Here is a 13,822-nt window from a genome sequence, read left to right on the forward strand (position 1 = left end):
GCCAACATTCCAAACTAAGTATATGATGCTTCTCCCTCCTGGATAGTAGGTTCAGAAATGGTATTAAAGAAGTGCATGCCCATTAGCTGATTTACTCCTCTCTAGCACCAGTAGTCTCTGTTCTTCATACAAGGACAAATTTTAGAGCCTTGTTTAACACAGATTTACTGGGGGCTGTGATGCTTTTAGTCCTTTCACCTCATTGGTACCAGAGAGTGTGACGTACACCCTAACATCACATGATGTAATTCCAGCAGCACAACAGCCACTCACAGCCAGACCGGGTGCGTTTGTTCTGAATATCTTTGGCTCTCTTTCACTGATATTGACTCCAATTCCAACTGAGCATTTACAAATCGGTCAATTCCTGCTTTATCTTAAAAGTCCTCATGGGTATCTGGCTATGTCAGAATTGCAAATCTTTTGAACTCTTTCTGCCAACACTGACTGATGCTGGCTCTGACCCCTGTCTCAGTATCTATCAACGATTCAGATTCCTTTTAGGACAAGTTTTGCAGCAGCAACATAAGGATGCTCAAGTTGGCTGTCAGCAATCCCCCAGCTTCGTCACCTTCCCAGCCATTTGTTTAAAGCGTGGTACTGTGTGGTGCCTAATGAGCCTCCCAGGGAGTTCACCCTTCCAAGACAATTGGCTCATACTTGAGTTTACTGCGCTGCAACAATCTGAGCACAACCCACTGGGTTTTTCTAGTTTACAAATGGAGTAGAAGAGCCTTGTAAGTGTCTAATCCTACCAAATCCACTGGCAAGTATAAGTCCACATCCCCAGTGCTGGCTATCCTATGTGATCCTCCTTTTTCTTTCTTATGGTGGTAACTCACGTACGTAAACGTCAGCACATATCTGTAAGCAAGTTCGAAGCTGATCAAAGCTTTCCAAGACATTCCCCTTCTTGGAAAACATTCTTGTTTACAGCACCTCAGTTGCTAGTCATCTTATTTCCTTACTTCCTAATTTGGCTGAGTGTTTTGCATTTGTGTCTTAGAACTGATGCATTCTTCACTTACAAACCATTTCTAGGAAATAACAAGGTGTTGCTCTAGTTCTTTTTCTGCTCACTATCTTGTTTCAATCCCTTTCTGAAATCTCCAGGTTTGGCTTTGAATCTATTTATTAAGTTTGTCATGGAGACCTGTGAGCCACTTATCTGTATCGTTTTAGTACGACAGGAACGCTGATGTGCACTTTGGAAATGGGACCGTACTCCTGCCACCAGGTAGGCTTTTTGTTGTGTGTGATTAGCTAACTTTCACACCAGAAAGTTGTTATGAGGAAAAAAAAAACAATGATAAAATCAGGGAGCACTGATACTATCCTCCTTCTACAGAAAGTACAGTAACAACAGTAAACCTCTTTCCCCTAGACACAGGAGAAATCAAACGGTGGGAGACAGAGAAGGCTCTGTGCTTCTTCCACCCAGCCTGGAGCCCACAGGGTGGCATGAGCAGAGATTCTACACCCTCTCTTCTTGCTGCTTTCACCCTTAGATGGGGGCTGGACAATGCTGATTTTATAAGTTGTTGTCTTCCCAAGTGCTTGAGCATTTTTTCCTTCCCTGATGCTGCTGCCACAGCACTGCAACTTGTGGAGCCATGCTGGAAATTAGATTGGACAGCTGGGCTAGGTTAAAAACAACCCTTCTAAAAATCTATTTAAAAAAAAATAAAATTGGATAACTTCTCACATCTGTTTCACAAAAAGTAATGCTGGCATAACTGAGGGGCCAGAAAACATCAAGGCAAGGGTGGGACTGAGTGGCCACAGCAGGGTACACCTAAGCCAGTACTGCTGTAGAGACCTTGACAGCATTGGACCATAGTGTCTGCTCCGCTCACCGTCCTGCTGCTTCATCTGGATCGGCACAGCAGCCAGTAAATCCCTTTTAACTCTGTCCTTTATGAGACTTTTTGGGGGATGGAGATATATATCTCTGAGGCCAATGCTCTCAATTTTTCCAGCTACCTAGTTACAGCAAGGGAGCTTAATACTGTCTTATGAGGACCTGAAATAACATAAACCAATGAGTAACCTCAATCATAATATTGCCATGCAGGCTTAAATTTTGGGAATGTCTTTCATGTTTAGAGCTCTGTTAGTTAAAGGCTTTGAGATGTTCTTCTTTCTCCTTCAAAACTTTCCTCTTTAGTAGAAAGCATTCTTCTCAAAGGAAGCTAGACAGTTCCTTCCCTATTTAAATTTCACATGAAACACTTTGTTTCAGTCACTCAGTGAATTTGCCTTGGGCAACTGAATCGCAGCTGACAGCAAATTAATGACTACGATGGTGTGATTAGTAGAGATTACAGGCAACTTAGAACCTGCCCAAGCATTTGCCTTTGTCACAACACTTATGCCAGCTATTACTAGGGATTAATAATGGTCATAAAGAGGACTTGATTCCACCAGGTAGACTCTTTAAAAACTGTTAGTATTTTAATATGTCACTGACATTCTGATTAAATGGTGAAAATTATTTTTATCTAACCCTTTTTTAAATGTTATTTCTGGATGCCTATATTACTAATTTATTTAAATTTTACTAGAAAAATAGTTTCTATTACATTTAAGGAAGAAGTACCATCAACAAACACATTTGACAGAGAAATTTAATATTATATTATACATGGGGAGTCAAAACAGAACTTAAGCTCTGAGACTCTTGTGCTGTGAGATATCACACCAAAACCCAACTGGGAAGAAATAATGATTTCACTAATCCCTAGCAATGATTTTTTGAGTAGTTCAAATAAAAGTTTGCTTGTTCTGATTGAGATTCACTAAGTAGATGTTATTTGATTTTTCTGCTTCCTTGGGGAAGAACTTCAGATTCCCCAGGCTGCTAGAAGGAAAGAACAATGGGCCGAACTTGCAATAGAGCATCTTAGCTGCTAAAGACATGATAAAAGTGAACACACTGCATATTTGCCAAAGCTTTTGCCATTCATTTCATTTCCAAATGTCAACCAGTTATATGAAACCTTTAAAAAGGTTTCTTAAGGTAGAGCAAACAGGGGGATAGGATATTTTTAACCTTGTATTAAAGATATTTAATTATTTATAATCACTCTTATTTAAAATACAGTAACTTGAATTTGCACAAAGACTCAGCACTGTTTAATAATAAAAAGAACCATCTGCTTCTTATGCCTGTCCCTACAAATATTTTGTTACTGGATGATAGTGGAAAACATGAAAAGCTAGTGACTGGCCAACAAGAAGACGATTTAGATATTGAAATGAAAATCTAATGAAGAGCAACATCACCAATCACATGTTATCATTTTAGGAAGCCTCACATCATGATTTTCCAGTGACTCAGAAACGCATCCACCATTGTCACTGGAGAGTACAATGCATTAACAGCAAAGGGAGGTTTGTGGTACAGAGCACAATTTCTTATAATTACAATACTTACAATGTCAAATATCAAAGAGCAAGTAATAGAAATTATATTCATTTTCAAAGCTGTAGCCTGATCTTACACTCAAGTACACACCCAAGTATCTGGAAGACTGATCCCTAAGGCATGAGACACAAGGCCAATTAATTCTTAAAATTAGGGGGGGAGGAAAAGCAATTAAGCTTCCAGTTACCATTTTTAATTTTGGAAAGGCTTGCTTTAAAGTGTTAAAACTGCAAAAGCAAAGCATTTGAGTTACAGTCTCCACTGCCCAAAGAGGGAGCATGTTTAATAAGCCTCCTGGACTTGTATGTAGCCACCCACTGTAGAATTCTGCTTTCATATTTCATGTGTTTAGCATAACCCCAGTAAAGCCTGTGACATTATGCAGGTATAAAATAAAATAGTTTTTTGGTGCAGATTTTTTAATAAGTATTCCCACTCTTATTTTTCTCAGAGGAGCCTGCTATCAGCTCTGAAAATACCACATCTGTGATAACAGAAAGAGAGGCTGCAGTGTGCCAGTGATCTTACCTCATACTCAAAGTCCTCTGCTCTATCTGCATCAGCAGGCAGGCTGGAAAGATACTCATTACCTTCATAAAATTCATGCTCCACTGGGTGAAGAGAATGGCAGCTATGTGGAACAAAGCAGTACAACAACAGTAGATGAGACAATAGTTTTTTTTTTAAATTAAAAAGTGATAACCCCCCACACACTTCTCTGTAGTTTTCTCATCTCTGGAATGCTACTCTGAATGGCCTAACAGTCTGAAAGGAACTGTACGAAGAAGTAGCACAGGCTGTTTTCTTTTCAAAAGCTCATACTTTGGCTGAGTTCATTTTGCTGGGTTCGTCTTTTGTCAGATTTACACAGAGTGATTTCTTAAAAGGGGCTGGTTTGGGCCAAACTACTTAAAGGTGACAATTTGGGATTCCTCATGCTCATAAAGGTACCTACCTCCAGATTCACATGTTGTGTCATGGCCGGGAGCAACTCACTAATTATCTGGTTATAAAGTCTTGAACATCCGCAATCTACAACCTACACCAGGCTCACAAATTGCTCAAGAACTCACACAAAACAACTTGCATTATCCTCTTCTGTTAAAGTGATAACAGGGTGGTGAAGTGCATTTGAGTAATTGCACACTTCAAAATGTCAGAAAACTGCACTGTTAAATGGGCTTGGGGCACAAAGAATGAGGTCTTTACAATGTGCACTTAGGTACAGCCTTAGACCCAAGGCTGGATCCCAACCACACAGCACCCAGTGTGGATCTACTTTAGCAGAGGTAAGAAACTTTTCCCCATGTTGAGGGCATGGGAACTTCAATCACAGTAGCACACAGTTTAGTAATATCCAGTAGCAACTTAAAAATATACACATATTACATTCCTGGCTGTGCAGCAATAAGAGGTAGGCTCAATCCAGCATTTGGCTGGCAAGTTATCTCTGAGATAATCATCTACCCAGCTTACCTAGAACACCTAAAAATGGAGCTACATCAAAGTCAAAAGTGGTATGTTCTCCATTAGCATCAATTCTGCAGAGATGCACGGAATGCCAGGAAGTCAGTGGAAAATCTCTGGGGCTATCACAGCTTTGCCGGCTACAGACAGACGGCAAGGATCAACCACTAGATGATGTTGCTCATGAGGTGGAGTACAAAGGGAAAGAAGCCTACAACCTATTTTCGTATAAGCACCGCCTGCCGGTATTTGCATTCAATTCACTTTCAAAGAATTCAACTGAGGGATAATTTAATTCATATCATTTGCCATATGACAGGTGAAATAATTGTACTTTTGATCTCTTTATTTTTTGGAATTGCTTTGCTTTTGATAAGGGGACCTTTAAATTAAATAATTTGTTTCCTTGTTTTTTTGGTAAGAACTTCGGAGGACCAGAAAGCAACAAGACAGGTCTTTCTAGGTTTGAAGAAGCCTTTTTGATAGTTTGGAACACAGAAGTGTTTTTCTTCTTGACTAGGGCTTAGCTTTGGAAGACCAAATAGATGAATACAAAGTAAACATGGCCAAGATTCCTTCCTGTAGCTCTAATCCATGAGCAGAGTTTAGGAAAACCGTCACTGAAGCCTGAATGGGACAGTGGTTATCAATGACATTTATAATTTATTTAAAGTGTTCCTGAGACTTTTTCAAAAGAAGGCTACAAGGCTACCACTGCAACGCCTCAATCCCAAAGGTAAACAGGAGAAGATGAGCCATACCTGTCTGAAAGTAGAAAAGGGCAGATATCAGGAACTGGTGGTGTGGAAGGCCTTAGTTTGGCCAGAGCCATAATGTGCTCGAAAGTGATGTCAGTCTGAGTGCTGGCATCCACAAGGCGAACATCCTGAGAGCTACCATGAGCTTTGCTAATTGGGGCTCGTCGTAAAACCTGAACTACGATAGGCTCCTTGGCGTTGCGAAAAGCTTCCACTGCCTCTTCGTGAGTGGCCTTGGAGAGGTCCTTTCCATTGACCTAGAGAAAAACAGAAAAATATACCAAAGCTTATTCGCAAGAGAAAAGGCAGTATAAAAATGTGGGTGTAAAGTAGAGGGGGATGAATTATTTGTGTAGTACATCACACCAAGTGCTGACATTGACTGGACCATATTTTGGCATCCATGCACGAGAGAGGAGAAAGCTGGGAGGAGAAATAAATTTTTTAATCTTTGCTAGGAATTAGAAATGGTTTGAACTCTTCCATAACTGTCCCAATGGAATCTGAACACAGCAAAGAAACTACAGTATTTAAAAAGGACATTTAAAATTATTTCTCTCGTGCTATTTTATTCACCTCATAAAATACAAATAAAAAAGGAGGGCTGCCTTTAATTTTCAATTTCAGCATTTTTCTGTGGTATGCAACTGTTTCAAAGGATTTCTGGCACAGCATTGTTATTAATGCAGATGTCAATAAACATGTCTCTGATGTCTAAAGGAAACAAGGCCAATTTTCAATGTTTTGTCAGTTATCTGCTATGGCCATTATACAATCATTAAGACCAAAGATAGGAAGATTTCACTAACAGTCAGCTGCTGCTCTTTTAAGGAAAGAGAAATCTAAATCAAACAAACTGAAGAAATAATTTGCCACAAACAGACGAGTAATAAACCAGAGAAAATTATGCTGCAAATGCAGCATAGCTTGGCAAAACTAAAAGACTGTGGCAAGGTTCCTCTCTGCTGCAGGCAAAGCAGCAAATTCCTCCCAGTCTAGATGAGGCCTTAGGGTATTAAAAAAGGTAACTGCAAGGCTGGACGATGATAAATTCATAGGAATTCAGGTCTTTAGGGCAAAATTCCCAAGTATCAGCCTACTACAAAATTTGAGGGCTAATTTGTCAATGGCAGCCAGTAGCTAAGCCCTTGGACACTGGAGCTGTGCAACATCCTTACACAGAAAACACCATTCTGCTGTTTCCAGAGCAATGGGACTGCTGTAGACTGCTGCGCAGGACCTAACTGTTGTGAGCTACTGTGGAGATGAGATGATCCTGTGCTGGGGTAGAAAGGCAGGCTTTTCTAGTAAGAAAAGTGAATATCTGAAGGGTACCAAAACCTGATTAAAATGTATATCCCTGGGAAAATTGCTACACTGGCAGCAAATCAGAAATAGGATTCTACTGCAAGTTCATGCCAAAATTAACTTTGTCTTATAGAAAATGAAGTCATAAAACTTCTGCTTACCGAACTAAGTCTAAACCCTCCCCAGAAATGGGACAGGCTCCATAACTGACTTTTCCCCAATCCCCGCAAGTGCTGATTGAAACTAAAATTTCTTTGCCACATCACTGTTTCATTCAAGAAATTCTTGGAACTTTCTTGTCAAAAAGGAAAAACACGTGAACAAGAACAACGCCAGCAAACTCAAAAGAGCTATTCAGCAGCCTTCAGTAACATCTTTAAGTCTGTCAGGAGAAGCATTTGACATTAAAAATGTCGTATTTGAGGCAACACGCGTAACCATAGTCCTGTCTATTTATATGGGTGGCTATGATACCATTGACTATTGATTACATGTATATATCAACTTAATACATTTCCAGAGTATGTGCTCAAGTACGAGGTAGAACCAGCTTTCCTCTGACAAAACTTTCAAAGCAGCAGCACTTTCACAGCCACACTACTCATGAGGGCATTCAAAATAACCACATCGTAGCGTAACCACCAATGCAAAGGTCAGTTGATCCTTCTAGCTAGCCCTGATGCTCTGTGTAGCGATGAGAAGGCTGGAAATTATTTCACCAGATTTCTATACACAAAACAATTCAAATCTCCCTGTGCTGAATGCCTGGGAACCCCAGAAGTACCATACCACTGCAGCCTAGACTGTGATCACGTAAGATGAACAGCAGCTAGCTTTGCCACCTAAGTTTAATACATATGTATGGCTTCTCTGATGACTGAAGCAAAAAATGTTAAGATTCCATGTTAAGATTTTATTGTTTAAATTACCATCCATCAAATTAAAACCTTGGGTTACTTTAAGTTACATGGAAAAATATCAATGGTATATAAAAGGAAGAGCCAGAACAGTCAAAGAACAAGTTATGTTATAAGAAAATAAAAGAAATTTTCCCAAGCAGTCAGCTTCTGCAAACCCTCTCCCATAGCACAAGTTGTACTGCCAGGGTGTTCTGACTCAGCCCCATCTAATAGAGGCAGTTAGAGATAAAGCTTCAAGCCTGGGTCTTGTAGTCGCTCCTCAGTTCCAGCCTCCGCTTCATTCTTGCTTCTAACTCAGATTTTCTACAGTTCCACCAACACAATTTTCCACAGTTTCTGCAGTTTTTGTAACAAGAGTGTCCTATAGGCCCTCTGAGTAACTCTCCCTCCTAAGGCCCTAGGAACAGAATAATTATCTTCCTGCCACCCAAAACCCTTTCAATACTTTTTAAGTTTCAGATAACTATATGGTGTTTCTCCTAAAAGCAAATGCTTGGGAACAAATACCACATAGCACTGTATAATTTTTTTCCCCTATTCAAGTATAAAATGCACAATCCTTCTGTGTCCCAGCTGAACCACATGGATTTTGGCACAAGCTGACCATTTTATCACAGACCCACATCAGCAAAGCAAAAAGATATTTGGATAGCATACAAAATATATTATTAGATTTTTTGGAAAACCAGAAACTCTGTTTATTCACATCAGTCAATACTTATCACTTATTCTGAGGAAATAGACATAAATTCACAACAATGCCATTTACATGCAAATTTTATTTCTAAAGAATAATAATGTTTTAAAATCACATGAGTGTGAAAAATCACAAAAGATCCACGTTTTCATTTATCCTGGGAACCTATGGCTGACCTCTATTTTCATTTAAAAGCCTATTTAATTTAAAGACTTTAAAAACATTCCATCCTTTATGTTGGTTTCTTGTGAAATACAAGCACTTCGGACATCCAATACTTGTTTAAATTGTCACTTGAAGTTCATCAACACACTTTGTCGATCTGCATAAAGGTCACCTAATTTATGAATGCTGTCTTTCTCAGAAGAAAATCTATAGCTGAATTCCTCTATGCTGGCAGCTGTCCTGCCCACTTGGGGCCAGGAAGAGAGAATTTATTTTAAAACCTAAAGCCAATACTACAGATGGGGTTGGACGCTCTCTTCACGTAGCTTCTTTAAGGGTTTTCTGCCTCCTGCATTATCCCCCAACTTAACACTCACATATAGTTACCCTGGGAGCCGTAGACAGCTGAGCACTTATTTACAGCAAGCCACTTACAGGTTCTTAGTGGATGATTAAATAAATTCCTTGCCTTGGAAAGGTTACTTTCAGTGGAATCCAGGGTACTATTTTAGGTGGATAGAGAAATCAGTCACTTTTAACAGTCAACACAAAGACATGGGAATACATTTGTTGTAGCAGATGGGCTAATTAATCCACAAGCAAGTTGTGAATGTTAAGTAAAGAATATATCTTTTCTCATGTAAACCATCCTCCTGCCCTGTGTGATTAAGCTTCTGTTTAATGAACACTCTCCCCCCGCTTTTGGACACACTGCAAAGTCTGGGCCACTTGTCAACATCTCCCCCAGAGTGACTGGTGGCCACTGCCTGGATCCTGGCCATCTCCTTTGGATTCTTGCTCTAAATCCAGCCACATGCAAAACTTCATCAGTGTCAGAAAATAAATAAGCAAACGGGCTTTGTCTTTCATGCACAAATCAACTGACATTGGCCAACTGCCACTTCTAATGCCAGCACCACTGTACAGACGCTTATTCCCACTCACGCAGAGGTGGACAGCAGAGAAGGAAGGAGGGACAGGACTAAATAACAAAACAGTGACTAAATAACAAAACAGTGACAAATGTTTGATAGGTTATCCTCATGCTTTGAGTTCTAAATAAAAAAAAAAAATAAAAAAATGAGTCCTTTGATGAAGACTGCTTCCAGGATTTAAGTGCCTGTGACTGAAAAATGCTTCTAACACTTTTCTGCTCTTGATAATTTCTTTTGGACCTTGTCTTCTAACACTTCTCTGCTCTTGATAATTCCTTTTAACACTGGCCAGAATCTTTGAATCAAGATGGCCAGGAATGTTGATATGTTTTCTGTAGACTTTACTTCCTCCATACTAAGAGAAAAAGGAAAAAGGGAAAAAAAAGGAAAAAAGATGTGTAGTCATGTGAATGCAACCATCACAAACGGTGTCACGTTAGCAGCTGATAAGATAACCTCTTATCCTCAGCAAATACCCAGCATATGCAAGTTGAAATTTAAGATGAGCTCTGCTGAGGAGGAGACCCTCCGCTTAATCAGTAAAGGCAAAGGGAAGAATAACCGGAGTGTTCTCCTAGAGCAGAGACGTCCAGACATAAGGGTTTCCCAGCAAAATGACAGAGATGCTGTCTGACGTGGTGATGGAGTTCACGCAAGGCTCACTGTCCTAGGAGATTTCAACACCCATACAGAAGACGCCTCTGACCTGACAGGTGCTAAATCTGCTCTCATCACAGCAGTCGCTTCACCTCCAATCCCTCGCACTAAATACATCCACGCTACCACACCTCGAGTACGTCCTTGGATGGCAAACTGGCACAATGGAGCGAACACGGCCCCTTAGTTTGACCAGTCCTTCTTTAGGGCAGGAATTCAAGCCCTCCCTAACTGCAAGCCACAGAAAAAGAATAAAAACACACCACTTTCCTCCCAGACTTGCAGCTTTTGGCAGGTACGGACTCTAGAAAACTTCTACCGCTGAGAGCCACCAGCTGTGAAGCTCTGCGGGCAGGACAGGGGGGCACAGGACTTGTGAACTACCAGTGACACGTGTGCTGGGGAGGACACTGCAACTCCTCTGCTAACGCAAATGCGATAGCTCATCTACAGAAAGGGCAGTCAACACGCTGACCTTTTAGGTTACAGTTCAGTACTAAGCTGCATTTCTTCAGCAAGTTAATCTGAAAGGTAGCAAATTCAGCCATTACCCAATACCACTCTCTCAGTCAGGGTTCACGCAAGTTCAGTAAAGGGACAACTTTTATTACGCTGGTTAATGACATTTCCTCTTCCTTAGCTAGATGAGTTAAGCGACGCTTGTTCCCATTTGATCCTTTGTTGCCCTGACCGCGAAATCTTGTCATCCCTCCTAAAAGCTACACAAGCTGCTGAAAGCGCAGGCTCTGGCTGCTTCCCTCAGGCTGAACCACAGGCTTGTAACGAGAGTTGTATCTCCGTTACCTGTAGAGCTGAGGTTTGTCCTGCTTGATAGTTTGTGTAGCTGGTTCAACAATACTGAACAGACCCAGGCAATGCCCAGTACTGCAGCCTTCTGTGCATCTTCCTATGCGTAACCAGCACCACTTCCATTTCCCAGTATTTAGCAGAAATTGACTGTGGCTGAAAAGCCAATGGCTAAGCCTTAATCTAAGCAAGACAAAAAAAAAAATGCTACAAAAAGTGGGAAAACATAGATATATACCTATTTCCACTCTGTAACGCTTCCTTCCAGAGGGAGACAACCCAGTGACTTCTCAGCAATTTTGATTATCTAAACAGCAGCTGTCAGAAAAAAGCACCCTTCTTTCAATTGACCTCAAGATGATGCTTCACTTTGTCAGAGTTGTCCGCTGCGGTCAGGGCATCTGTGGGCAGGTCTGACAGCTGCAACTCCTCTCTATGAAGGACATGACACATCCCCAAAAGACCCCAGCAAAGAGCTGGACGCTGCCTGGAAGTATTGTCTAACAAGCTATCCTAGGAAATTAAAAAGATTTTTAAACTGAATAGGAAAAAGCGCCCCAGGTAGATGCACAGGGAATGGAGAAATAGTTCTCATCACAACTGCAGTAAACTACAGCAAACTAGTGAGCAAGTTAACTAATACAGAAGTGCTTGTACAACTTTGGTTCTCCAACAAATACAACCTCTAGTTTAATATCTTTTTCTCCATGATTTTGCTTTCTCTACCCAGTCATCTCTAACTAAAACAAAACTGCTACTATAAGAAGCGTCTCCCAAAACTTTGTGTGCAGAATTGTTCTCCATATTTTGAAAGAAAGGTCAAGTCCATTGTAAGCAAAGAAATCACTGAAGATCCCCCCCACCTTTAGGAGAAGGTTTGGGGTTTTAAATCCCAAATCTACTGACTGCATAATTGCATTTAAGGTATTGAGTATAGGAAAAGGATGGTGGTGTAGACGTGCACCTATAGCCTGCTTCCAGCTGGCTGGGTTAGGCACAACCATCATTCACCATAAATGCCTTTGAGCATTTCAATCTCCTCTGACAGTGTATGGAAAAGTCCACCCTGGCAGACAACTGACATTTCCATGCGTAAAGTCTCTTTGTGGATCTGGGCCCTCACCTTGCGATATAATTCAGAAAAACACTTGGATGCTACAATTCACACCTCCAGGATAACTATGCCCACTCCAACGAGTTTAAAAGCACTACTGAGTTAGCAGTTTTAATCTGTGGCCAAAACGCGACCTGAATTCCTGTACTACATAACATGAGGCTTGGCAGTCTGCATAACTGGAGAGAGTTATGTGTAACTGGAGAGAGTTAAATCTGTTACTACCCCCTCCACCTCCTCACTGGGTGTTGGAGCAATGCACATCTCACAAAGACCCTTTCAAGTCCTTTAGCGCTGATGTTCAGCAACATCAGAACAGGAAAGCACAGTTCAGAAAGCACAGCAACAGCTCAGAAAAGATTCACTTGAGTTTTGAAAGGGAGAATGTACCATTATCTGCAATTCTCTTGGTTCATGAGTGAAATGAAAACACCAAATAAATTTAAGAATCACTGCATTAGTTTCATAGTGAGCTGCCCGGAGACAAGCGCTGGTAGACGTGCATTTGTGAGCAGCTGTTATTCTCCTTTTCTGACTCCCTCAGGCTGCCCGGCAGACCTGTTACTAGTTGCTCTGGCCATCTTTCTTGCACCCTCTTCCAGCTGGTATTCCCAGCCTCGCTCTCCTCTCCCTTGCTTTCCTACCTCTGCTCTCCCTCTTCCCTCCTCTCTCCGGCTGTCTGCTCTTCTCACTCTGCCTTCTCCTTGCAGTGCGGACCCTTCTTTGCTCCCCAAGGGACCTCCCTGCTCTCACGCCCGTCGATTCCAGCGCCCTCCACCTTTCCTTTCCCGAAGCCTTCTCCGCGAAGACCTCCCGCTGCGCTCTTGCCGAACGTGTCCCCTTCCCACGGGCTGGGAACGCCAGCCCTTGTCCCCTTCCGGCAGTGACAGCCGGACAGCCGGACCGCTCCGAGGTCTGCCTTCACCAGCACCTCCTGGAACCGACACGAACGCTCAGCTAACCCAGCTGGTAACGTAACAGGGCCGGCGTGTATTTACTATGTAAATTGCTTTTAATATTGACAAACAGTTTTTCTGATGATATTAAGATTCTGCCTGAGGGCAATAAAGACTAAACTAGCTGTGGCATGCATAAAATATGTTGAGCTACTTCTTGATATAATTAGACCATCACTTATTACATTAATCGTTGCAAACTTTTTCTATTTGTGGAGAGGACATTATATAAATCTCTCATGAGATCTACTACATACAGCAACCCTTTGACGGTGGGGAAAAATACAATCAAAGGCCAGCGCGTGTGCTCAGAACAAATAATTTTTATCTCTAAGCCCCTGCACTGAATGCTGTATTCTCCTGTGAACTTCACAGTGTCTCTGCTCTGCCACAAGCTCCCTCTCCAATTTCTCTTCCAGGGTATGTATTTTTCTCAGGGAAGAGGCGCTTCAAAAGGTAGTTGCCATTAAAGTTTTAGGAGATCAAATTAACGACCTTCTTTAATCATCTGCAGTTCCCAAAGAATAATGGAAGAGGCTGAATGGCAGATTTCAGGACTCTCTAAATAACGTGTAGTCACTTTCCTCCTTTTCAGGGAATCATATTCTACA

General features: G+C 41.4%; 1 protein-coding gene across 3 annotated transcripts in view; it reads right to left on the reverse strand.

Annotated features, from left to right (window-relative positions):
- The window catches only part of PDZRN4 (PDZ domain containing ring finger 4), a 282,662-nt gene that overhangs the window by 37,205 nt on the left and 231,635 nt on the right, over positions 1-13,822 (reverse strand). For all 3 annotated transcript variants that reach the window (XM_075059118.1, XM_075059115.1, XM_075059116.1), the window contains 2 exons: positions 5,656-5,909; positions 3,956-4,058 (listed from right to left, as the gene is read on the reverse strand). In XM_075059118.1, coding sequence (XP_074915219.1) covers positions 3,956-4,058; positions 5,656-5,909 — 357 coding nt within the window. The remainder of the gene's footprint in view (positions 1-3,955; positions 4,059-5,655; positions 5,910-13,822) is intronic.

This window comes from Buteo buteo, chromosome 28 (genome assembly GCF_964188355.1).
Source record: "Buteo buteo chromosome 28, bButBut1.hap1.1, whole genome shotgun sequence".
Taxonomy (NCBI): Eukaryota; Metazoa; Chordata; class Aves; order Accipitriformes; family Accipitridae; genus Buteo; species Buteo buteo.